The sequence below is a fragment of the Aethalodelphis obliquidens genome, unplaced genomic scaffold (genome assembly GCF_003676395.1).
Source record: "Aethalodelphis obliquidens isolate GAN/ISIS:26980383/991018 unplaced genomic scaffold, ASM367639v1 scaffold44, whole genome shotgun sequence".
Classification (NCBI taxonomy): domain Eukaryota; kingdom Metazoa; phylum Chordata; class Mammalia; order Artiodactyla; family Delphinidae; genus Aethalodelphis; species Aethalodelphis obliquidens.
This window is the reverse complement of record NW_020837988.1, coordinates 9,637,479-9,660,593: the sequence shown is the minus strand read 5'-3', so window position 1 is coordinate 9,660,593 and position 23,115 is coordinate 9,637,479. Positions and strand designations below refer to the sequence as shown.

General features: G+C 53.8%; 1 protein-coding gene across 1 annotated transcript in view; it reads left to right on the top strand.

Moving 5' to 3' along the window:
* Positions 1–2,424: 2,424 nt before the first annotated feature.
* TIMP2 (TIMP metallopeptidase inhibitor 2) overlaps positions 2,425–23,115 on the top strand; it is a 51,046-nt gene continuing 30,355 nt past the window's right edge. Inside the window, exon 1 of the mRNA XM_027080890.1 lies at positions 2,425–2,869. Coding sequence (XP_026936691.1) covers positions 2,740–2,869 — 130 coding nt within the window. The 5' untranslated portion in view covers positions 2,425–2,739. The remainder of the gene's footprint in view (positions 2,870–23,115) is intronic.

Below are 23,115 nucleotides of genomic sequence, written 5' to 3'. Positions count from 1 at the left end.
TTCGGGTCCTCCTTCTTCCTGCACGTGGGGCGCCCTGACCCTGACCTCCCTCCTTGGGCAGAGGTCAGAGCTGCGGCCCTCTCCCCACATTCATCCCCAGTTGCTGAGCCCTCTTGGCGGTGGAGCAGAGAGTGTGTGAAAGGGCATCTGTTGACACCGTAGTCAGATCCTAATGTACTTCTTGTCTTCAGTAGATTCCTCACCTGGGGCCTCAGTTCCCGTGGTTTTGAGATGGGAAGATTCTAACCAGGAGCACAGGCAGAGGACGACGAGGAGGAATGGAGAGGCCGGGGCAATGAGGCGGGGCGCCCAGGAGCCAAGGCCGCCACAGGCACCGTAAAATGGCTGGGCAGGTCAGGGTCAGCTTTCGGGGGCTGCTCTGTCCCTTCACCTGCTGTGCCCTCGTGAAAGTCATTTAACATTCAATGCCTCCTGATGGCAGCCACCACATGCACCGGATTTTAGAGCCTCTGCTCGGCCATGCTCAGAAATCCACTAGGAAGGGGACTTTATCATCGTTTTGTGGATGGGGAGACAGGCTTGGCAAGGCCAGCGAGGAGGCTGGGCTGCTGCAACTCTGAGTCACAGGTAAACCCTCTGCCCTCACTCCTGCCGATCCTACCACAGAGCTCCATCCTTTCAGAGGGGCCCGCTGTGCCCCTCTGCTCCAAAGCCTCCAGAAGCTCTGTCCTCAGAATAAAACACGGTCCCCTCCCAGACCCTCTAAAATCTCCTCCATGGCTCCTCTCCCCTCCCTTCTCTTCTCCTTCACCAGCTCAGGAGTCTTTCTACCCACTGGCCCAGGGACCATTGTCCGTTCTGTGGAGGCCTGAATGCCCAGCTCTCAGGACAATGCCCACTGCAGATGCTCAAGTAAGCATTGTTGATGGAAGGAAGGAAGGAAGGCCAGCCCAGGCCCCTCATTTCCTGCCCTGTGCCTGGCGTGGACCCTATCCCCTTCTGCACCATCATCAACCAACCTGTAATGTTATTTCTCACCCTCAGGTATACTTGATCATTTATGTGTCTATCTTGCCTGAAAGGCTGAGAGCCCCTAAGATAGATATTTGTTTCTTTCATAAACTGACAAATTGATTTCAGCTTCTGTAAAGTTCAAGAGCATTTCGTTCCACTTGCAATAACAAAGAAAGAAAGAAATGAAAAGGCTACAGGCAGCCAACTTGCGATAATTTTCCAAATTAACTGTGCTTAAAAAATTAGCATTTCACAAATGACACGACTTTATTTTACAGAAACAAAAGCCGAAAAAGTGACTTTGGAATTGTTAAGAGTACTAAAAATAACTGCCCTGCCTATTTAACTTTTCTTCAAGTTGTCTGTTTCAAAGCACGCATAAACAGAAAGAAGCTGTTTTTCCGTTGTTTCAGTATTTCCCAGTTTCACATCTCAAGTCAGCAACACAGTTTAGCGGGCAATTATTCTTTAATTGTGTCATTTTTCTCAGTTTACAACTCCCTGGCTAGATTACAAACATCCTGCTGGCAAGAACGAGGCTTTATGTGTAACAGTGCCCACCACAGAGAGGGCTCAGAGACAGGTAGACAGGGACCCCAGGGGCCACACTTTCTGTGCCATCCACACCTCTAAGACCCTCTGCCCTACCGTGGAACACAGAACTGTTTTGGGAAAAGTCCTTCAGCTCCCACATTTGTAGGCTAAGGGAGCAGAGCCCGGAAAATGCCTTCATCCGATCCTACTGTCTCCTGGGCTCCTGCCCCCACCCCCCGCCCCGCTGGCTGGTCAAAAATATGGCCAGTTTATATAAAATCCTGTTTTGTTCATAGTAACCACTCTCCCCTCCCCCTCCAACTCTACTGGCCAAGCGCACTTAAAATTCTAAGCCCTCCATTTGAAAAAGGAATCCTCGGTAAATTTCAGGAGGCCACCCAGCCAAAGGGGCCTGGGAGAGGGACGGCAGGGAACGACCCCTGCTCCAAAGCGCACATCCTTTTCCTCAATCCCTGGCTAGAATCTCAGGGACCCCAGGGGTGGAAGGGAATCAGGCAGTGTACATCTCCAGTGCCAAGCTGGAGGGGAAGGGGTGGTGCGTGGGCCGCCTGTGCCCTGGAGGGGTGGGCTGCGAGTCCCAAGTGCTGAGTCAGGGTCCACTGGGCACTGTCCTCCGCAGCGCCCCCCCCCCCTCCCAAGCTCTGGAGATTTGGGAGGCTGCGGGGTACGGTCCCGGACGGTAGGAAGCCAGGTGCGCAGCGGCGGGTCCCGGCGGTGCCAGGCTGGACACAACAAAAGCCGGGCTTGGGGGAGGGCCGGGAGGCGCGGGAGGCGAGCGGGGAGGAGGCGGCTGGGAGCTCCCGGAGCCGGCATTGGCCGCCCGCCACTGGGGGGCGGAGCCCAACAATCCTCGGAGAGCAATAAAAGGCCGGCTCGGCCCGCGCCCGCGGCGCACACAACCATAGAAGGCAGCTGAGTGTCGGCGACCAGGCCCGCGGCGCGCTCGCTCGCTCTCTCGTTCGCTCGTTCGTTCGCTGCCCCCCGGCCCGCTCTCGTCTCCGCGCTGCCGGCCGCGCCCCGCGCCCCCTCATCGCCCCCGCGACCAAGAGCCGAGAAAGTTTGTGCGGCGTGTGCGGGCCGGAGCGGAGGGCGCGGCCGCGGAGCGCCGCCCAGACCCGCGCTGCCCCGGCCGGCGAGAGGGGAGCGCCCCGAGCCCAGGCGGCGGCGGCTAGCCGGAGCCCGAGCCCGCGCCCCCGCCCCCCGCCCGCCATGGGCGCCGCGGCCCGCAGCCTGCGGCTTGTGCTCGGCCTCCTGCTGCTGGGGATGTTGCTCCGCCCGACCGACGCCTGCAGCTGCTCCCCGGTGCACCCGCAACAGGCGTTTTGCAATGCAGACGTAGGTAAGGACGGCGACCCCGCCCCGGCCCGGCGCCCACCGTCCCTACGGGACGTGCTGGACCCGTAGGTTTCGCCGGCGCCCCGCCCGCCCGCCCGCATCTTGCAGAGGGACCCAGCGCCCGCCTCCGGGGCCTCGGTGCCTTCTAGAATCCTGCAAGTTGATGCCAAAATCGTACTTTTTACCCCCTTCCTTCTCTTCCTTTATTTTCCTCTCTGCCGAGATGCTTCTCAACCTCAAAATTCCACCGAAATTCCGCTGCAGCTCCAGCCCCAGAAAAGGGAGCCAGGGAACGGATTGGATTTTGGCAGGCGGAGGGCCCCGGGATGCCAGCGCGGGGGGTGGGGTGGGGAGAGGGGGGGCGGAGCGGGGAGAGTGCGGGACACAGCCTAGGGGGTGGGGGGACTCTCGACCTCGGTGGGTTGAAGGACCGGGGACCCCAGGAAGAAACTTTCACAGGTGAGATGGGACTTGGGCTCCTCTGGGCTTGGAGCTGGGTGGGGAAGAGCTGCGCTGCCTGGGCCTCTCCCACCAAGCCGCCTGTGGGGCTCACCAGATTAGGCTGGGGCTGGATGGAAGCTTCCCTCCCCTGGTCAGGTTCCCCAAGGGCTCAGTGGAGCAGCTGGAAAGAGCCCCAGGGCCGGCTCCTCCCACGTCCTGCCCAGGAGGCATTGCACACAGGGACAGGCAGGAGGGTCCTTGAGTGGTGACTGCTTTTTCAGGACATCCACACAAGCTGGGGACTTTGGTGACTGGAGGTTGCAGGTAGTATGGCTGCTCAGGGTGCCCGACAAATATCTGTTCCCCTCAGGACCCCTTGCTCCCCACACATGGGAGCTAGCGAGGAAAGGAGGAGAGCCCAGCTATTTGTTCTGATAAGCAGAGGGGCAGGAGACAGAAGTGGGGAGAATGCAGCAGAAATGGGAGGAACCCGCTGGGCCCTGGAGGTTTCCATCCAGTTCTGGCACTTGCAGGCCTCTACTGCCCTGGTGACAGTCAGCCAGGTTTTCCTGGGGCAGGTTCAGTTTAACCAAAAGGATGGGTGCACAGCAGGTGGGCCTCTGCAGCTCACTCTCACCTCCTGACAGGTTTGTTTTCTGCTACTAAGTCTCAGCTGCCAGCCGTGCATCCTCTTGCCAGCTGTGGTGAGGCTGGGCTGCCCTCACCTGTGCAGACTCAAAGGCAGGGTCTCCGGGTTTCTCCTCTTGTCAGCCATGCCCCTCTGATCTCCCCACACTCCCCACGGCTCCTGGCCACGCTTCAGTTGGCCCTTGGAGCTGCCGCTGTTGGCCTGGCGCGGGAAGTCTTCAGGTGACCCTACCTGTGCGCCTCACGTAGCTCAGGCCACCTGCACTTGGGGCACGGTGTGTGCTTGCAGAGTGGTTTCCACACAACCCGAACTGGGGAAGTTCTCCAGTTTGGCTTCGCTGCTCAGCAAGACTGGTGGGGGGGAGGAGAGGCTCCTCCCAGTGGCGGAGCCAGGATTGGCCTTGCATGCGGTGTCCCCTGGGAGTCCAGGCCTGTCCAGGCCCCTTGCGGAGAGAGAGGCTGTGCTTCTAGGGCAGAATCAGGCCCAGGCTCATAAGGAATCCGTGGCTCAGGAGACTCTAGGGCTTGGTTCACAGGGGCTGAGCAGGAAGGGGTCGGGCCTTGGGTCCACCTCACACCCCTCGGCCGCACGGAGAGAATGCCCAGCCAGCCACTCCCATCCTTGCCCAGTGTCAGCTGAGGCAGCGCTGGGGCCGTTTCTGCTTTGGGTTTGGATCAAGGGCAGCAAAGGTCAGGGTGCAGCAGTGTCCGAATGCCCCAAGGTCCCCTCTTGTTTTGCGCATTACCCTCTCCTCCACCTGCATCTGCTGGCATTTATGGCTTAGTCATCACATCAGCATCATCGTAGAGCCAAAACTTTTAACCCCAGCCCAGCTCAGAGGTTCCACAGGATCGCGCCACAAAGCCCATTACATTAGGTTCCCATGGCTGCTGTAACAAGTGACCACAAACTGTGGGGCGTCAAACAGCGAGAATTGATTCTCTCTCAGTTTAGGGGGCCTGACATCCAAAATGAAGGTGTTAGCAGTGTAGGTTCCTTCTGGAGGCTCTGAGGGAAAATCGGTTCCACCCCTGGTGGCTCCAGCAGTCTTTAGTGTCCCTTGGCTTGTAGACACATCACTCCAGTCACTGCTCTGTCTTCTGGTGGCCTTCTTCTCTGTGCGTGTGTCTCTGTGCCCTCTCCTCTTATTAGAATACCCGTCGTTGGATTCAGGGCCCTCCCTAGTCTGCTATGACCTTATCTTAACTTGATCATATCTGCAAAGACGCTATTTCCAAATAAGGTCACATTCACAGGTTCTGGGTGGACATGAATTTGGGGTGGATGCTGCCCAGTATTGTTCCATGGGCAGCCCTTCTGTGCTTAGTCAACTCGGGATATGTCCCAGAGACATCCCAGGGTGGCCATGGAGTGAACCCCACAGTGAAAGCTGTAGCCTTTCCACATGTGCCTCTCCTTTGGGTGGTGCAAGTTCATGGCTTCTGGGTGATGATTCCCCGCTCTGGCCGAGAGCATAATTGCCTCGGGTCTGGGTCTCTTTGTAGACATCGAACGTCCGGCTCAGACCTTGGCTTTTGTAGTTTTAAAGCCCTACAGGTGACTGTGCCACCAGGGCAGTGGCCCGGGGGTTCAGGAAGGGTGATGGTCTGCTGTACTTGGGGTCCCTAAAGACTGACCTTTAGTGCAGTGTGCTGGTTCCTTTAATTGTTGGCTGGACGCAGGCTTGTGAAATGGCTTGGTGTCTACAAGAGGCAGTTGGTTTAGGAAACATTCATTTTTCTGTCTGCCTGTGTAAGGATTTCTGGGGGCATCTCCTTAGCTCTTGCAGCCGGTAGGATTGGAACTGGGGTCGGCAAAAGAGTTTGTTATGAGATTGAGGATGAAGGGGTGGGAAGAGGTGACCGGGGCTCCTCCTGGAAGGCCCTGCTCCCTGTCCTTTCCAGAAAAGTGAGGATGAGCTTCCTTTCCAGGAAGTCTTTTCGCGTCTCAGAGCCCTGCTCGGATGTGCCGCCAGCCTCGTTTCCTCTCATCTAATGGGGTCCTTCGCCATCTCCTACAGGCCTGCACGGCTCCAGTAACCTGGCTGGAAACCAGCTTTGGGCTTGCTCTTCAGGTAGTGCCACAGTGCGGGAGCCTGGAGTTCCTTAGCCAGCTGAGTGGCTTGGCAGACCTGGGCCGCTTGGGCCGGTTTCTGGGGTCGAGGGTGAATCCAGGAGCTCTCTGGGCCCAGATGATAAACTCTCCCCCACGGCCTGGATGGCGAGGCCCAGGGCCACTGTCTCCCAGGAGGGCAGTCTCCATGCCATCTTTCTCAGGATGCTCCCATTTCTAGACGCTGCTTTTTGCAAACCCTCCGGTGGTCTCTAGCACCAGCTGGGGCAGGGCCCACAGCCTGGTTGCCAGGGCAAACAGGCTGGCCTTGGGCACACACTGATGGGGGCCAGATAGCGGCCACTCGGGGAGAAACAGTAGGCACTCAGAAGCGGCAGCATCCTCACCAAACATGTGCTCGGGGAAAGCAAGGCAGGTGAGCTTCCTGTGCGTTGAGTGAGGCCTTGAGCGCACGGGGGCTGGGATGGGGGTGGTGCTGTGTAAAGACACTGTTGGCAACTCCTTTCGCAAAGTGTATAATCAGTCTGTGTTTCGTAATCCCGATTTTCCTATCGGGCTCACCTGTGTTGCAACAAGCAGTTACAGGGTGCCCAGCTCTGCCCCAGGGGACATAAGGGAGAAGGAAGGCACGATCCCTGCCCTCAGGAAGGAGCGCTAGGACACTGGTGCCAAGCAGTGTGGAAGCACGTTTAAGACTGTGGGTCAGGGTGGGCGGAAGGCATGTAGACTCCCCCCCACCCCGACCGCCCGCCAGGGGCGTGGCTTAAAGTAAGTCAGCCTCCATGTGCTTCGGGCAAATAATGAACCAAGTAACTGTCACAAGGTGAAAAGCATTTGGGCATCTGAAGAGAGATAACGGGTTCCGATGAGAGGATGGGGAGGGGGCCTTGGGGGGCCCTCGAGTTCCTGGGCTTGGTCTTGGACAGTGTTCCTGGAAGGATGTATTCGCCAGGGGAGTGACTGGAACCTGGGTTGGGAGATGGGAAGAGATGTGTGCAGCGCTTGGAGGCTGTGCTGCGGGCATGGCACGTGGCTGGGAGGGAGCTCTCCCCACCCCACGTGTTCCTCCCTCTCTGATCTGAGGACATGGTGCCAGCCTGGGGCCTGCTGGGTCCCCTGGAGTCGGTGGTCCTGGCCGCTAGTCCTTGAGCTGCAGGTGGGCTTGGGTCCTGCCGCTCTTCTTTTTCATCTCAGCTGGCTTGCCCAGAGCATCCCATTGGTGCGGGTTTAGACGACTCCCAGGCTTTGGGGGTCAGGGGGTGGACGCAGCCACCCTCGTCCTGATGCAGAGCTGCTGATCCAGTGCCCAAGGGGCTGTGGGAGCAGATGAACCCCTTGGGTTCCAAAATGGCTAAGAGGTATGCTTGGAGGACCCCAGGAGGTCTGAAGGATGGGAAAAAACAGCAGGAAAAAGCAAAAGCATGTGTATAACTGAATCACTGTGCTGTGAACCTGAAACTGTCACAACATTGTTAATCAACTGTGACTCCAATATAAAATGAAAAGTTAAAAAAATAAAAATTAAAAAACAATGAAATGGGCTTCCCTGGTGGCGCAGTGGTTGAGGGTCCGCCTGCCGATGCAGGGGACATGGGTTCGTGCCCCGGTCCGGGAGGATCCCACATGCCGCGGAGCGGCTGGGCCCGTGAGCCATGGCCGCTGAGCCTGCGCGTCCGGAGCCTGTGCTCCGCAACGGGAGAGGCCACAACAGTGAGAGGCCCGCACACCGTAAAAAAAAAAAAAAAAACAATGAAATATATAAGTACTAAGGAAGTAATGTACGAAGTGATGACTATAGCCAACACTGCTGTATGACGTATAAGAAAGTTAGGATTTGCTCTCTTAAGAGTTCTCGTCACAAGGAAAACATTTTTTTTGTTTTTTATTTTATATCTGTGAGATGATGGATGTTAATTGAACATGTTGTGATAATCATTTCATAATACATCTAAGTCAAATCGTTACGCTGTACACCTTAAACTTATACAGTGCTGTATGTCAATTATATCAATAAAACTGGGGGGGGAAAAAGCATGAAAGGAGATAAAGAGAAGGCAGACTAGGGGTGTAGGTGCCACCGAGCTCTCCCCTGCCTTGGAGCTCGACTCAGGTGCCTGCCCTGGACACCCCTCCACCCTGCAGTGTGTGTGAGAGCACACGCACTCCACACACACACAAACAAGGGGCTGAGGGCAAGTGGTCTTGTGGCTAGGATGGTCTTTCTGGAAAGAGAAGGGCAGACTGAGGAAATCAAGGTTGAAAGCGTAAAGAACCCTAAATTGGAGGATGGAGCTGGGGGAACATGTACCAGGCATGGTTCAGTGCATGATTTTGCAGTGCCAAGGACAGGGACAGGCTGCCTGGGAAAGGTGCGAGAGAGTCTGGGTACAGAGCAGGCTCGGGGGCAGGAGGGCCCGAGAGGCAGAGTGGGACTGGACATCTGGTTTATCACATAGCGTTTGCATTCCATCCCGAGGGCCTGAGGAGAGGCATCGAGAGTGTGTACCTGTGGGTGACAGCGGGCATCACCCAGGGAGTTTGCTGGAAGGCAGTTGTCTGAATTAGCGTCCCACATTGGACCCTTGGGGCTCAGGGCATGGGCATGGGTATTTCTCACACTCTCCAGGTGATTCTGACACCCACCACCAAAGTTTGCACAGAGCAGTCATTTCCAAAGCGGGTACCCAAGACAATCTGAGTGTGAGAAGAGAACGTTATAGATACCTCACTATATGGATTGACAGGTGCACTTGTGCATAGTTTTAAACGAACAGGTAGATTTTGAGTGCTGGGCTAGGCTTCTGTTTGGTTGCTACAGGATCCGTAGACTGCGAGGGCCATAGGGGGTCGGGGTGGGGGGAGGCTTATGTGAGATGCCCCAGAATGCTGGGAGGAAAGGCAGCCAAGGGAAGTGGGGAGGGAGGAGGACTTCCAGACTGAGGGGCGGTCTGGGTACCAGCGTCTCAGAAAGGGCAGGAATGAAGCTGGCTCACCCAGCCCAGGCCCAGGCTCTCCCAGGGCCTACCTCCAGGACCCCTGAGGCCTGGGCTGGCTGGAATCCTGGAGCCTCTGGCGCCGCCATCACCGCGTGCATGTGCAGCTCCAGTGGGAAAGTGATAGAGACCCAGGTGAACCCCATTTTGTAGCTGACAGAATTGGGGTCCGCCTCGTCCAATTAGCATCCTAGGTTAAGCTACTGGAGACCCCAGCAAGGCGGACTGGGCAAGTGTTTGCTGTAAAAATTAAATTGAGATGTAATCTCTATAAAGAAGGGTCCTAACCTGGGGGGCATAGACGTCTGTTCAGAGATGGGCCTAGTGGGGGGCGGTCTTGAGCCCTGAAACTGTAAGCAAAGCTGTGTGTGTGTGTGTGTGTGTGTGTGTGTGTGTGTGTGTGTGTGTGTGTGTGTGTCCATGTTTTTCTGTGGACAGGGGCCATGGCTTCCACCAGGTTCTCAAAGGGGTATGTGACCCCTAAAAGGTTAATCACTGCCTGTAAAACACTTTTTTATGGCCTGTGGGGAGGGGTGAGAGACATGGTGGGAAGGGGCTTTGAAACCAAAGGGTGGGCAGCCTTGCGCCCGGGCGCAGCAGCAGAGCCTGAAGCCCCGGCAGTGGGAACCAAGGGGGGTCTTTGTTGTCCCCCCACCTCCCCGAGAGCTGTTAGACATGGAGGGGGAGGGAAAGGTAGCTGCAGGCAGAAGAGCAATGTTAAGGGCTTGTAGTCAGTCACCCAGGTGAGCGGAGCAGGCACCTGCACGAGGGAGGGACTCAGGAAACGGAAGGCAGGCAGGGGGGTGACCAGCTGGGACGGGGGCTGCCTCTGGGGTTTGACCTCAGGGCCAGGGCCAGGCATCCCCTAACGTGGTCAGGTGTTCAGTGGGGTTCCCTGCTGAGTTCTGCTGAGAGAGACAGTGGGGTCTCCGGCTGTAGTAGCTACAGCAGATTATGGAAGTATGTGAGGGGCCTCGGAGGGAAGAGGAAGTGGGAGCAGAGGCAGTGGGAAGTAGGGACACATAGGTTTGGAGCAGCATGGTTAGGGCAGCTGCTCTGCAGCCCCACGACTCAGTCCAGGGGAGAGATCTTGGGGAAGTGCCCTCTGCCGCGGTTTCTCCATCACCAAAGAGGGGATAATAATTTACCTACCTTTTAAGGTTGTGGGCAAAGATCACAAGAAAGGGCAGAGGTGCAGTGCCTAGGACGGTGTCCATGGAGGCTCTCGGGGTTGCGGCGTGGGGACTGGCTCTTTCTGTGCCAGATGCTGTGCTGGACGTGTAATCTTCACCCAGCCCTGAGGTCTGGCCATGGTTATCACACAGGTGGGGGGCGCAGAGACACACAAGCCTGGGCTCTGGTGCCTCCAGGAGGGCCCAGGGAACTAGGAGGAAAACCGTGGTAGTTCTGTGAAGGAAAAGTGACTGTGACAAGTAACAGTAACAGCAGCTGTCATCACCCATGCTAAGTGCTTAGAACTGTGATCCACACGTTCCTCGTGTTAACGCGTCTGATTCACAATTATCCCCATTTTACAGATGATCAGACTGAGGCACGGGCTGATTAACTTGCTTGGGTCACATGACTATCAAATAGCAGAGTAAGAAGACAGACGGTTTTAAAATGAAAGGAGACTTAACAGCGAGGAGGCTGAACGTGGCGATTCTGGTCCACCTTGGCTTGGAGGGGGTGGTCTCTGGGGAACATGAAGGATGGAAACTCCTGGAAGCTGACCTTGTTCGTGAGATTTGCTCATCAACTGGCGATGAGCTAAATTAAATGAAGCTCTATCCTGACAGCAGAATATTAAGCAGTCATTTTAAACAGTATTATAGATTCATGCTTTTGACCTAGAAAAATGTTCAGAGTGCATTAAATTTAAAAGCCCAGTTACAGTCAGTATGCTTTCACATTTCAAACACTGTCTAATATAATTTTTAAGTGCACCATGCGTAACTGTACATTGTAACAAAAAGTTATCAAGCAAATACTCAAATTAAGAGACTAGTCATTGCCACCCTGAAACCTCAGTTAATCCCTCCTGGTCCCAACCCCCTCCTTTCCCTTAGATAACCACTGTCACGGGTTTTTATGGTGAAAATTCCCCAGCATACAGAAGTTTTATTGCTTCTGTATGTATCTCGATCCTTTTTTTTTTTTTTTTTTTTTTTTTCTGTGCATGTACAGAAAAGTCTGGAAGGGTGACTGTCAAAATTCTAGACAGTGGGTGAGATCAAGGGTGATTTTTATTTCGTTTTGCTTATCTGTATGTTCTAAATTTTCTGTGATTAACGTGTGTGAGTTGTATAATTATTTTAAAGTTAAAAGGCAATGGGGAGACAGGGGTGGAGGTTTCTTCAGGATGGGGGAGGCAGAGGAGAAGGCTGAGGGCGAGAGGGTGAGTGCCCTGAGCCCGGAGGGAGGGGGAGCGCGTCCAGGGCTGCCCACCTTTGCCTTCATCCCCCAAGAAGCAGATTAGGGAAGGGTTTATTGCCTCTTAAGAAGGCTGTTATTGTTTTTCTGCCTCAGAGACTTACACTTTACTGAGGTGTAATTCACATACTGTTCACCCACTTAAAGTGTACAATTCAGTGGTTTTCAGTGCAGTCACAGAGCTGTGCAGCCATCGCTACCATCTGATTTTGCAGCATCCCGAGGACCCCTGAGCTGAGTACATCTGAGGTTTCCGAGGTGAGACTCAGGTGGTGTGTTTCCACCTGGTGCTGCCCCAGCAAGGCCGTGCCCTACAACAGGACGCACAGGATGCAGTCGGCCTCCTAAAACTCTGCTGGCCTTTCAGCGCTTGGCAAACTGCACCCTGGCCCCAGACTGCCTATTGTGGTAAATACAGTTTTGCTGGGATGCGGCCACGCCCATTCCTAATACAAAGTCCGCAGCTGCTTTTGAGCTACAAGGCAGCGTTGAGTAGTAGCGACAGAGCTACATTAGTTATTGTACCATCTGGCCCTTTATGAGAACTTTCCCCCACCCTCCTGGGTGTGAGCTTCCTGGGGCTGGCTCACCTCTCACCTGGTGGCCCGCTCCCTGCTTTCCAGAAGAAATGATGCTCGTGGATATCATTCTCTGAACTGACCCCGAAGATGCAGCAAATCTTGAACCTGTGGGCCTAAGAGAGGGAGGGATGAGTTTAAAGGCCATAACCCCTCTGTAGTGGAACGTTCCGGGGTGGAGAGTCCCTGGGGACAGAGCCTGGCTCGGGATGAGTCTTCATGTGGCCCTTTCTGATCTGTGGTCTGGAGATCTTGGTTGGCCTTTCCGGGAGACCCCTTAGGGTCAGGGCATCCTCACGAAGTTGGCTCAGCACCCCGGCTCTGCACCAGGCATGGCCGAGGCCCCTCTGATGACAGTCAAAGGCCCTAGTTAGGTCTTCCCTGGTTGGCACAGTGGTTGAGAGTCCGCCTGCCGATGCAGGGGACGCGGGTTCGTGCCCCGGTCCGGGAAGGTCCCACATGCCGCGGAGCGGCTGGACCGTGAGCCATGGCCGCTGAGCCTGTGCGTCCAGAGCCTGTGCTCCGCAACGGGAGAGGCCACAACAGTGAGAGGCCCGCGTACCGCAAAAAAAAGAAAGGCCCTAGTTAGGAGGCGCTTCAACAGCTGATTCTTAACCAAGGACAGAATGAAATGGACTGACATTTTAGAGGAAAAAAGACGAAGTGGAAGGTATTGGGAGAAGAAGCCTGGGGCTTTGGAGCCTGTTAGAGCTGGTTCTGAGTCCTGACTTTGTGCCTCTGTGAGCCTCGGTTTCTTCTGTAAAAGCAGAATTAAACTCCTCAGGGCCGGGCCATAGCAGATGCTGAGTGAATTTCTGATGTATGAGTAAAGTGTGCAAAAGCATGAGAGGGACTCAATAGATGTCAGCCCCACCCACTCCATCTAGAACTCTGAGACCCTGGATGATGCTTCTGTGAAACCGTGTGGCCTCTGTCCCCAGAGCTCCTCAAGAAGAAAGTCATGTGTGTGCAAAAGGGAAATAAACCTCCTCTGACATTCCTGGCCCCCTCTGCTTTCTCTGTTCTTCCTACAGTGTGTAAAATTCAGCCTGGCCTCTCTCTCTGTGGCCCAGCTCACTTCTGCTGCCCTTCCTTTAGTCCAGATCAAGAGTTCAGGGCCGGTGGATGGGTTTTCAGCACAGGCCACGTGATGTGAGGGAGACGCACTCACGCTGGCTCCCAGCACTGTATGGAAACTGTACCTCTGATGGTCCCCTGCTCTGCCTTCTCCGTGCCGCCACTCCCTGGTCACTCCAGGTAGTTGAAAATTCACTGTGCAGAGTTGGTTGACCCGCCCCAGGCCGCCTTGTCCTCACCTGGGTCCCATGACATGTCAGGGTGTAGAGAACAAGGACGGGGTGGGAAGGATGCCAGGAACGCGTTAGATGTGGAGGTGCGCAGGAATTATCTTATTGGGCCACATGTCTAGAACGTTTGCAGGCACGCGATGAGGTCTGAGCTTGCGGTGACCCCGGGCACCGCAGCCTCTGGAGTCCAGGGTGCTGTCAACAGACAGCACTCCGTGTAGCCGGGAGAGAAGGCCGGAGGTCACTCGTGGGCTTCAGGTTCCTGTGGATTGTTCTGCTCCGAGGGGAACATCCCTTTCCAGGAGGGCTGTTGACCCTGTGACAGGGCGATTTTGGGGGCAGGCACAGTTCTCTCCTGGGGGCTTCTCTCTGCAGCCCTCCAGCATTTAATCTTCAATCCTCAGAAGCCCCTGGGAGAAATGGCCCAGCCATGCCCAGGCAGAAACCAGGTATCTCAGGAGGAATGGTGTTGGAGCAGAGCCATGATGAGCACTGTCAGTCCCCAATTCTTGGTTGTGACATCTTGGCCCCTTGGCCCTGTTGGATCCAGGGCAGGGAACAAAGGAATAAATCTCAGGTGGTGTTTGTTTCTTGTGCACCGGTTCTGCGGGGGCGGGGGGGGGGGGAACCACCGGCAAATAGTCACCAATCATGTCTCTTCGATAAAAAGACATCGACTGTCTAGGGATTTTCAGTGCAAAAGGACTTCATCTCTTCCATTTCACAAGGACTCATGAGGTAGGTGGTAGGTCAGGCAGCTGTCCTCCCCTGTCTGGATGGAGAGCAGTCCATGATTTACCCAAGGTCGCGCAGCCAAGGGCGGCACCAAGAATCTAAGGAGCCGGATCCTGGCTCAAGTCTCTGGAAATAGATCAGACGTCACAGCTTTGGCCTTTCCGTTGCTCTGTTCTGTGTGGCCAAGAGGCTTGTTGTCCTTGGAAGGGCTGACGCTAAGTAGGTGTGTTTGGTCCTAACCTGAGCAATTTAGAAGCTTGGAAGGGCATTTTGACAATGCTGATCAAGGACTTCAAGTCTCCCCTTGAATGTCAATTGGTGCAGCCACTATGGACAACAATATGGAGGTTCCATAACTAAAAGTCAGACTCACCGTGTGATCCAGCCATCCCACTCCTGGGCGTGTGTCTGGAGAAAACTAATTCGTAAAGATGCATGCACCCCAGTGTTCATAGCAGCACTGTTTACAATAGCCAAGACCTGGAAACAACCCAAATGTCCGTTGACGGAGGAATGGATAAAGAAGATGTGGTATATTTCTACAGTGGAATATTACTTGGCCATAAAAAAGAGTAAAATAATGTCATTTGCAGCAACATGGATGGACCTAGAGATTATCATACTAAGTGAAGTAAGTCACGTAGAGAAAGACAAATGTCATATGATATCACTTATATGTGGAATCTAAGAAAATAATATAATGAACTTATTTACAAAACAGAAGAGACTCACAGACATAGAAAACAAACATGGTTACCAAAGGGGAAAGCTGGTAGGGGCAGGGGGGAAGGATAAATTAGTAGGAGCTTGGGATTAGCAGATACAAACCACTATATATAAAACATATAAACAACAAGGTCTTACTGTAGAGCACAGGGAACTATATTCAATATCCTGTAATAAGCCATAATGGCAACGCATACAAAAAAGAATATATGTATGTATAATTGAATCTCTTTGCTGCACACCAGAAATGAACACAACATTGTAAATCAACTATACGTTAATTTAAAAAAAAAAAGAAAGAGTCTCCCCTTTGGTCAAGTAACTCTAAAGCTGGGGATTTTTTTGCGGGAAATAATGAAGTGCATGTGCTGGCATCTCGTGACGAGGATGCTCACCTCCATCTTCTTTATCTCAGTGTTAGAAGCAGATACAGCAGCAGGGCAGTGGTCAAGTAAATCACAGCCTCGGATGCTCTGTGGGACCAAAGGTTGTAGAATTTTTTTACTGAAATGTGAACTGTTCAGATAAAGGAGGGGAAATTAGGCTTTCTTTTGCAAGTGTGTGTTTTCTAATTTTTCTCTGTTGAATTTGAATGATATGCGTCGTTTTTAAAGTCAGAGTTTGCTGAAGTGTGGGTCTGACTGTGCTCAGCAGTAGGTTGGGCCGCGCTATTAAAGCTGGGTTGGTCCTAGTTCATTGATGGGCCCCATGGAGCAGAGACCCCTGAGCAGAGCAGGTTCATCCGGAGGATGGGGGCTGCATCCTAGGAATCACTAAGATGGTGTCGGGAGAGCCCGGGCTTGGGTGAAATATCTTCAATGCAGGAACTACCTGGGGAGCACGGCAGTGGTGGCCATTCCAGAATGCGTCAAAGGCCCCACAAGCTGAAGTTTTTGGCCACCATGATATCTGCACTCTCCCCAAGCCCCGCCCCAAACTTGTCCCATGCTGAAGGTGGGTGTACATGATCTTGCTGAGAAGAGGCTAAGGGATTGGGGGCTGGGTGTGCTCTGGGAAAGGAGAAATGGACATAAGACTTTGTGTCTATGGGGCCAAGAAGAGGGGCCCAAAAAGTGGGTGGGGAGCTGTGGTTGAGAAGTTCAGGAGCAGACTTCCTGCCCCACGCCGGGTCGGGGACCACATGACCTCCCCAGGGCCCTTCCAGCCCCACACAAAGGCTTTCATCCCTGGATCAGCTCTGCCTCCAAGGTTCCAAGTCCCTGCTGTTGACTTTCGCGAGAAAGCAAACCCTGAGATCGGTTGCTTTGACATTTTGGGGCTGTTATCATGTTCCCCAAACTAAATTTCTCAATTGTCAAATTTGTGGAGGGTGCCCTTAGCCCTAGAAACGAGGTCAGGCATGTCCTATTTCTTATTTTGGGTGGATGGGTGGGTGGGTGGGTGACATGCGGGCCCCAGGCCAGCATTCCTTCCCCCCACCTCCAGTCGGCTCAGCTCAACAGTGGATCCTGGAGGGGCAGATATCCCCCACCTGAGTGGGACCAGACGCCCTCCCTGTGGGAGGAGGGGTGGCCAGCGTTGTCGGGAAGCCCTGACCTTGAGGTGCAACAGCTCAGAAGAGTGACACCCCGATGAGGAACGTCACCGTGCTGCCAGGCTGAGACAGGAAGGATTTTCTCCCTGCCAGACCGTCTTTAAACACCGAAAGCACGCGCACGTCAGGCATCTTCACGGGGCCCCCGAGGTGGCCATCCCTCTGCGCATCACCCCAGCTGTTTGAGCCAAATCTTTGTGATCGGTGGACTCACAACAGGTGTGCTGACAGGTGCTCGTCCTCTGGCTGGCTCGTCACTGTCCCTGCGTTCACCCCAGCTCTGATGTCAGAGCACAACAGCTCTGTTGTTCCCATGGCAGCGGCTGCCAGAGTTCACCAGCTGGGGCGGGTGCTGGGCTGCTGGTGGAGGTGGGGAGCTGCGATTCCAGCCACCTTTGGTCAGTGGGCCCCAGAGACCCAATGCAGAGCACCCAGGGCTGAGGTTCTTGTTGTGTCCCTGCCCCCCTTATCCATTGTGAGGGTGGACTTCTTTCTGTGCCCAGTGGTTTGGTGAGGGCGCCTTGGGAAGTGGGCCAGTAAGGGTGTCCAGGACACATGCCAAAAGGCTAATTTGAAAGTCCTTGCACCACGGGGTTCTGCATATACAGTTGGATCGGGGAGGATGGGCAGTGGAAGCTGGTGGGATGGGGTTGGGAGTGAATGTGGTGGTTTGGGGGGGGAGATCATCATACAACAAGAACAGTTGTTGGCACTGGGGACCCCTGACCTAGGTGGGGTAGCTGCAGTAGTAAGGCTGGAGGGAAAGCAGATGACATCGTCAAGAGACATTTAGTAAGGCGCCAGTTGGATCAGCCGTAAGCAGCCCCCCAGCTAGCCTGGTATCTCCTGTGAGTTTGGAAGAGCCTGTGCCTCATGTCTGTCTTAATGAAGCTGGTCGGGGAGGTAACGGAGACAAGATGACAAGGGCTTGTTCTCCTAGAGGCTGGCTGCCCGGCCATCTTAGCCTTCTAGAACTGTCCTTATCCTGAGTGTGCATCAGGGAGATGGTTAAACATGCAGATTCGCAAACCCCACCCCAGGATTCGGGTGGAAAAACGTGCGGCGGGGCCTGGCCAGGACGCGTGGTCTACCGTGATCACCTCCCCACCAGGTGACTCTGATGCAGCTGGTCTAACACCCAGCCGGCTTTATGAACCACTACTCTGGAACTTAACTGAGGGAGAGTCAGGAAGTGAGCAAAAGTGGAAGCTCTGGGCAGCACACTGGGTGTCACAAAGTGTATTTCTAGCAGCTAGAACTCAGAGAAATGGAGTTTAAAATGTTTCTGATGTTTGTTTTATCTGGGCTTGGCTCGGATGCCTCCAGTGATGGGTGTCTCACTACCTACCAACTCAGCCCAGTGATTTCAAGACAACCCTGTAGAAAGTGCTTCTTTCCACCCGGGCCAATTTCTGCCTCCCTGTAATGTGTTCTTGGTGGTCTGGTCCAGGCATCTGGAGGCACGCACAGTAAGTACCACCCTCTTCCCCAAGCAGCTTGCCAAGGATGTGGGTGTTTCTGATGGTAATGAGCGCTAGCATCTGTGTAGATGATGGGTGTTGCTGTTATTATCCCCGTTTTACGGATGAACAGAGACTGAGGCACCCAGAGTTAAGAAACCTGTGCTAGGTTACACAGTTAGTCAATACTCTGAACCACCAGAGTACACTGTTCTAGACTCTTAGGACTTTCCTTCCTATGACCTGTTTTTGTTTGTTTTTTCATTCTCCTCCTGAACTCTGAGGCGCTTCTTCCCATCCTTAACCACTCTCTGCCTTTCTGAACCGTATCTGGGAAGACATACCTCTCCCTTACTCAGATTTTCTCCTTATTTAGTAAAAGTGTAGTTCTCATTTAGTGTGTATTTCTCATTAGGTGAATTCTAATTTCTTTTCTTTCTTTTTTGTTTTTTGCCGCACCGCGTGGCATGTGAGATCTTAGTTCCCCGACCAGGGATTGGAAGCGTGGAGTCTTAACCCCTGGACCACCAGGGAAGTCCCCCTAAAAATTTCGATAGTTGTATTTTGATTTTAAAACTTGCAGGCCATCCCGTTTGATCTTCACGCATCCCATGGGGTGGGAACAGGGTGGGTGTTCCTCCAAGTGCCTCTTTCACGTTGCGGCCGGGAATGTCCAGGTGAGTCTCACCTGTGCAGGGGCTGGGCTGGACCATTACCCTGCTTGTTTTAGGCGTTTCTAGCAACACAGGTAACGATCGCATTGGCTCTTTTGGTGACCACGGTCTCTGCCGACTGAGTTCACAGCCGGCTCGGACCCTCTCGTCTCCAGCTTTGCTCCTTCGGAGCTACATTCTCTGCTTGGCACTTGCAGGGTCAGATGTGGGGACCCACGTGTGGGTTGTAGATGTTTTCCCAGTATGCTTGGCCTTGTTAGATTTGGCCAGGGGTTCAAGCCTGTGAAACATCTGAGCTGAAGGCTTGCATGCCAGCAGCACGGCTGGTTTTCCATCTCCCTGTGGGTGATTGAGTGCCGGGGGCGTCGCATCCAGAGCTGGAGGCCCTGGATTCAGGCGCTCGTGTGCTTGCCTCATGGGAAGCCCGCCGGGGCCCCAGCCTCTGCTCTTCTGGCGTTAGACACACCTTTAAGACACTGCTTTGTGCGGGTCCCACGTCATAGCAGTTTAGAAGCCGTATGAGAAAAGGGGGATAGGGTGCTGTCAGACACACACACAGAAAGTTACAACTACGGAGGAAGCTATAAGAAGCACGCTTAAAAACTCCGAATTATACTCAGGGCTCATTTAGTTTAGAGGAACTCTGTCATATATACATACACATGATTTTTTTAGTGGGGGTCCTATATATCTTAAAAGCCCTCGAGGGATTCTCTATATTATAGTTCTAAAGATAATCCAGAGTTGTAAGAAGGTCAAATTATATCCCTTCTGTGTGCTCTCAGGAGACAGAGAAATGTTTAACTTTACACATGAAAGAGTAAGCTTTACTTATATGGAAATGTTCTCTCTGGCCATGCCAGCTAATTGGGAGCCCTTTTTTTTTTTTTTTTGGCGATACGCGGGCCTCTCACTGTTGTGGCCTCTCCCGTTGCGGAGCGCAGGCTCCGGACGCGCAGGCTCAGCGGCCATGGCTCACGGGCCCAGCCGCTCCGCGGCATGTGGGATCTTCCCGGACCGGGGCACGAACCCACGTCCCCTGCATCGGCAGGCGGACTCTCAACCACTGCGCCACCAGGGCAGCTCTAGGAGCCCTTTTATAGCTATTTTTAAATGTTTCAAAAGAAAATGTGCTAAACTGTGTCCCTGGGGCGTTGAATCTGTGGGCCCCGGAGAAAAACGGGAGCATTTTCCTGTTGCTGCGGAAATCAGGGGCGGCCTTGTCAGGGAGGAAGAACCAGAACAGGGCTGGGGAGAGGTGGGTGGGTAGGATGAGGGGGGCTCTCTTTGAGGAAGAAGGACGGGCACGAGCACAGCGAAGGTGTTGGACCTGGGTCAGGGGCATTTGGGATGCCCGGCTGGGGAAGGGGGGCCGGATCCTGAGCTGCTGGAATGTTCCCAAGCCTGTCGGCCAGGGACTGCCCGACCGACTTTGGTGAGATGGTTAACTGAGCGCATTTCTGGGCCCCTCCCCACTGAGGCAGAGGTGGGATCGGTCTGGGGCGGGCCGCCAAATCTGCATCTTAACTAGCAGTTCAGGCAACCCGTGAGGCAGGTGGCCTCTGGCTATGCTTGGAGACTTGCTGGTGCCGACTGCACGGGGCCCGTTGCAGTTGCAGATGCTCAAGTGACACAGGTGGCCGAGTTAGAACAGTGGCTGTAGCCATAGTGCTGGGGAGGAGGAGTCAGGTGGGGTGGAACGGGGGTGGTGACAGGGAGCCTGGTTAGGAGGCTCAGGTGAGACCCTTCGACCGGAGTCCGGTCCACCTGGCATTGGAGCCCCTGGTTTGGGCGCCACCCAGCCTCCTTCGTGGTCACCTTTCTTCCTCGGCCTGGGGTACCCTGGAGCCTCCATTGAGGGATCAGAAGGCAGGAGGGCTGCTGCGGGTCTGGCCCTTCCTCGTGGCCTGGGAGGGGGTCTGCCTCGGCTGAAAAGTGATCTGAGCCACTACCCAGGTGACCGCCGCGGGCTGGCTCCACGCACCGGGGACGCAGAGGGTGAGAGGAGAATGGGCCCAGTGTCCTTCCCATCTGCCGCTCTGAGTGGAGCTTCTGTAAGGAGAGGGCTGCAGCTTCCCGAGGGGTTGAAGGCAGCCAGCACAGGCCAGCCCGTCCCGCTTCGGGGGAGCAAGGTCAGAAGGCCCGAGAGAGAACCCCGACACTCAGAACACTGGTCTCAAGTCAGTGCGCAAGGAAGGGCTTGGAGGTGAGGGCATGGGGCAGCTGGGGACATGGGCAGAGGGCAAGGGTGCCTCTGCCAGTTGGTACAGGGATTTCAGTTCCTGAACGAGGGAGCTGACTCTCATTTCCGGGCTTTATCCCTAAGATCACCACCCAAATGTTTCAGGTCTTCATCTATTTGCGTGTCTCCAGGAAAACCACCTGGGCAGCAGTGGGGCGCCCACCCCAACGGGCCTGGCTCAGGGTGTAACGGGTGACCGAGTGGGTGGGGGCCCTCCAGAGTGGGAGAGGCTCGTGCAGGTTTTGCTCATTGTCACCAGTTAACATGGGGCGTGAGCCAGTGGCTCCAGGCCCAAAAATAGACCTTGGATCCCGGGGTGCAAGTTTCCCCATTCTCTACAGGTGAAGAGACATTCACAGCGCTCTCCCTCTCCTCACCTGTTTGGACACCCCTGTGGCCATTCCCGGGGGTGGGAAAAGCTCAATCTCTGACCTTTGGGACCCAGATTCCAACCCAGCTCCTCCCTGTGAGCTGGGACGGTTACTCAGTTTCTGCACTTCTGTTTCTTGGTGGAGTACAATTGCTGGGTCATACGGTAGATCTACGTTTACCATCTTATAGAACTGCCAAACTGTTTTCCAGAGCGGCTGCGCCATTTTGCATCCCCACCAGCAGCATGTGAGGGTTCCGATGTCCCCACGTCCTCACCAAGTCTTGTCATTGCCTGTCTTTTTCATTGTAGCCATCCTAGTGGGTGTGAAGTGGTATCTTCATTTTGCGTTTCCCTGATGAGTGTTGGTGTTGAACATCTTTTTATGGGCTTTATTAGCCATACGTAAATCTTCTTTGGTGATGTGTTTATTTCAACCTTTTGCCTATTTTTATAAATTTAGTTATTTATTTATTTATTTTTGGCTGCATTGGGTCTTCGTTGCTGTGCGCAGGCTTTTTCTAGATTGTGTTGAGCGGTGGCTACTCTTCCTTGTGGTGCGCGGGCTTCTTATTGCGGTGGCTTCTCTTGCTGTGGAGCACGGGCTCTAGGCACGCGGGCTTCAGTAAATGCGGCATGAGGGCTCAGTAGTTGTGTCACATGGGCTTTGTTGTTCCGCGGCTTGTGAGATCTTCCTGGACCAGGGCCCGAACCGGTGTCCCCTGCATTGGCAGGCGGATTCTTATCCACTGCACCACCAGGGAAGTCCCTGCCCATTTTTAAATTGGATTGTTTGTCTTCTTATTATTGTAAGAGCTGTTTATACAAACTGATTCAAGTCTTTTGTTGGATATGTGATTTGCAGGTATTTCCTTCCAGTCCTTGTCTTGTGTTTTCACTTATTAACGATGTCTTCTGAAGTGCAGAGGTTTTTAATACTGATGATGCCACACTTATCAATTTCTTGTATTGCTTGTGCTTTTGGTGTTATATCTAAGAATCTTTGCCTAACCTGAAGTCATGAAGATACAGTTGTTTCCTTCCAGGCATCTATAGCTTTAGACCTTACCTTAAGGTCTGTGATCACTTTAATTTCTGTATATGGTACATAATTTTGTATATGATGAGATAAGGGTGTAAATTAATCTTTTTTGCATGTGGATATCCAACTGTCCCAGGAACGTTTGTTGAAAACGAACAAAAAAATGACTTTTTCCCCCATTGAATGGCTGTGGCGCTTTTGTTGAAAATCTCAACCATTGTGTTTAATTTCCCAGCTTTCTCTTTCTCTCTCCTCTTGCTCATTGTGGTGGTTGGCAGACTGGTAGAATATGATGTTAACCGCATTTCCACATGTATAACTGCATCATCATAGTTTCCAAGAGCCAGCGGGCTATGTGACCATTGGTCAAAGACAAGATGGTCTACCCGAGTAGCAGCTGCCGTCTGCCAGCTGTGTGATTTGGGTCAAGTTTCTTAATTGCTCCCTGCCTCAGTTTCCCCACCCGTGAACCAGGGGTGCTAATAACTCCTTACCTCAACGGTTACTGTAAAAAAGATAAGCGGAGGGCAGCCCACACAGTTGACATTAGTTGTTCCGCTGATGCAGCTGTGTTTCTGATGACCAGCATTACTTTGGGCTAAAATTGCTCAGCCTGGCTCCGCACATCCTAAAATAAAGAAGGGAAGGGATACCCACACAGTTGAGGGGCGCCCCGTGCAGACCGCAGTGCCTAGGAAGCAGCTCCCATAGCCCACACATCTGGCCGCTTTTGACATCAGCTGTAAGTGATACTCTTTTGGTGTGAATGCACCTTCTTTAGGAAGCCCTGGCAGAGCACGTGTCCCTGAGTGATGCCAAAGAGATGTGAAAAAAGAAATACCACTAGCTTAACTCCTCTCTGGTTTGCACTGAATTCTAGTACAAACATGCACGTCAGCACACTCACCCACACTCACCTCCCCCTACACACACACACACACACACACACACACACACACACACACACACACA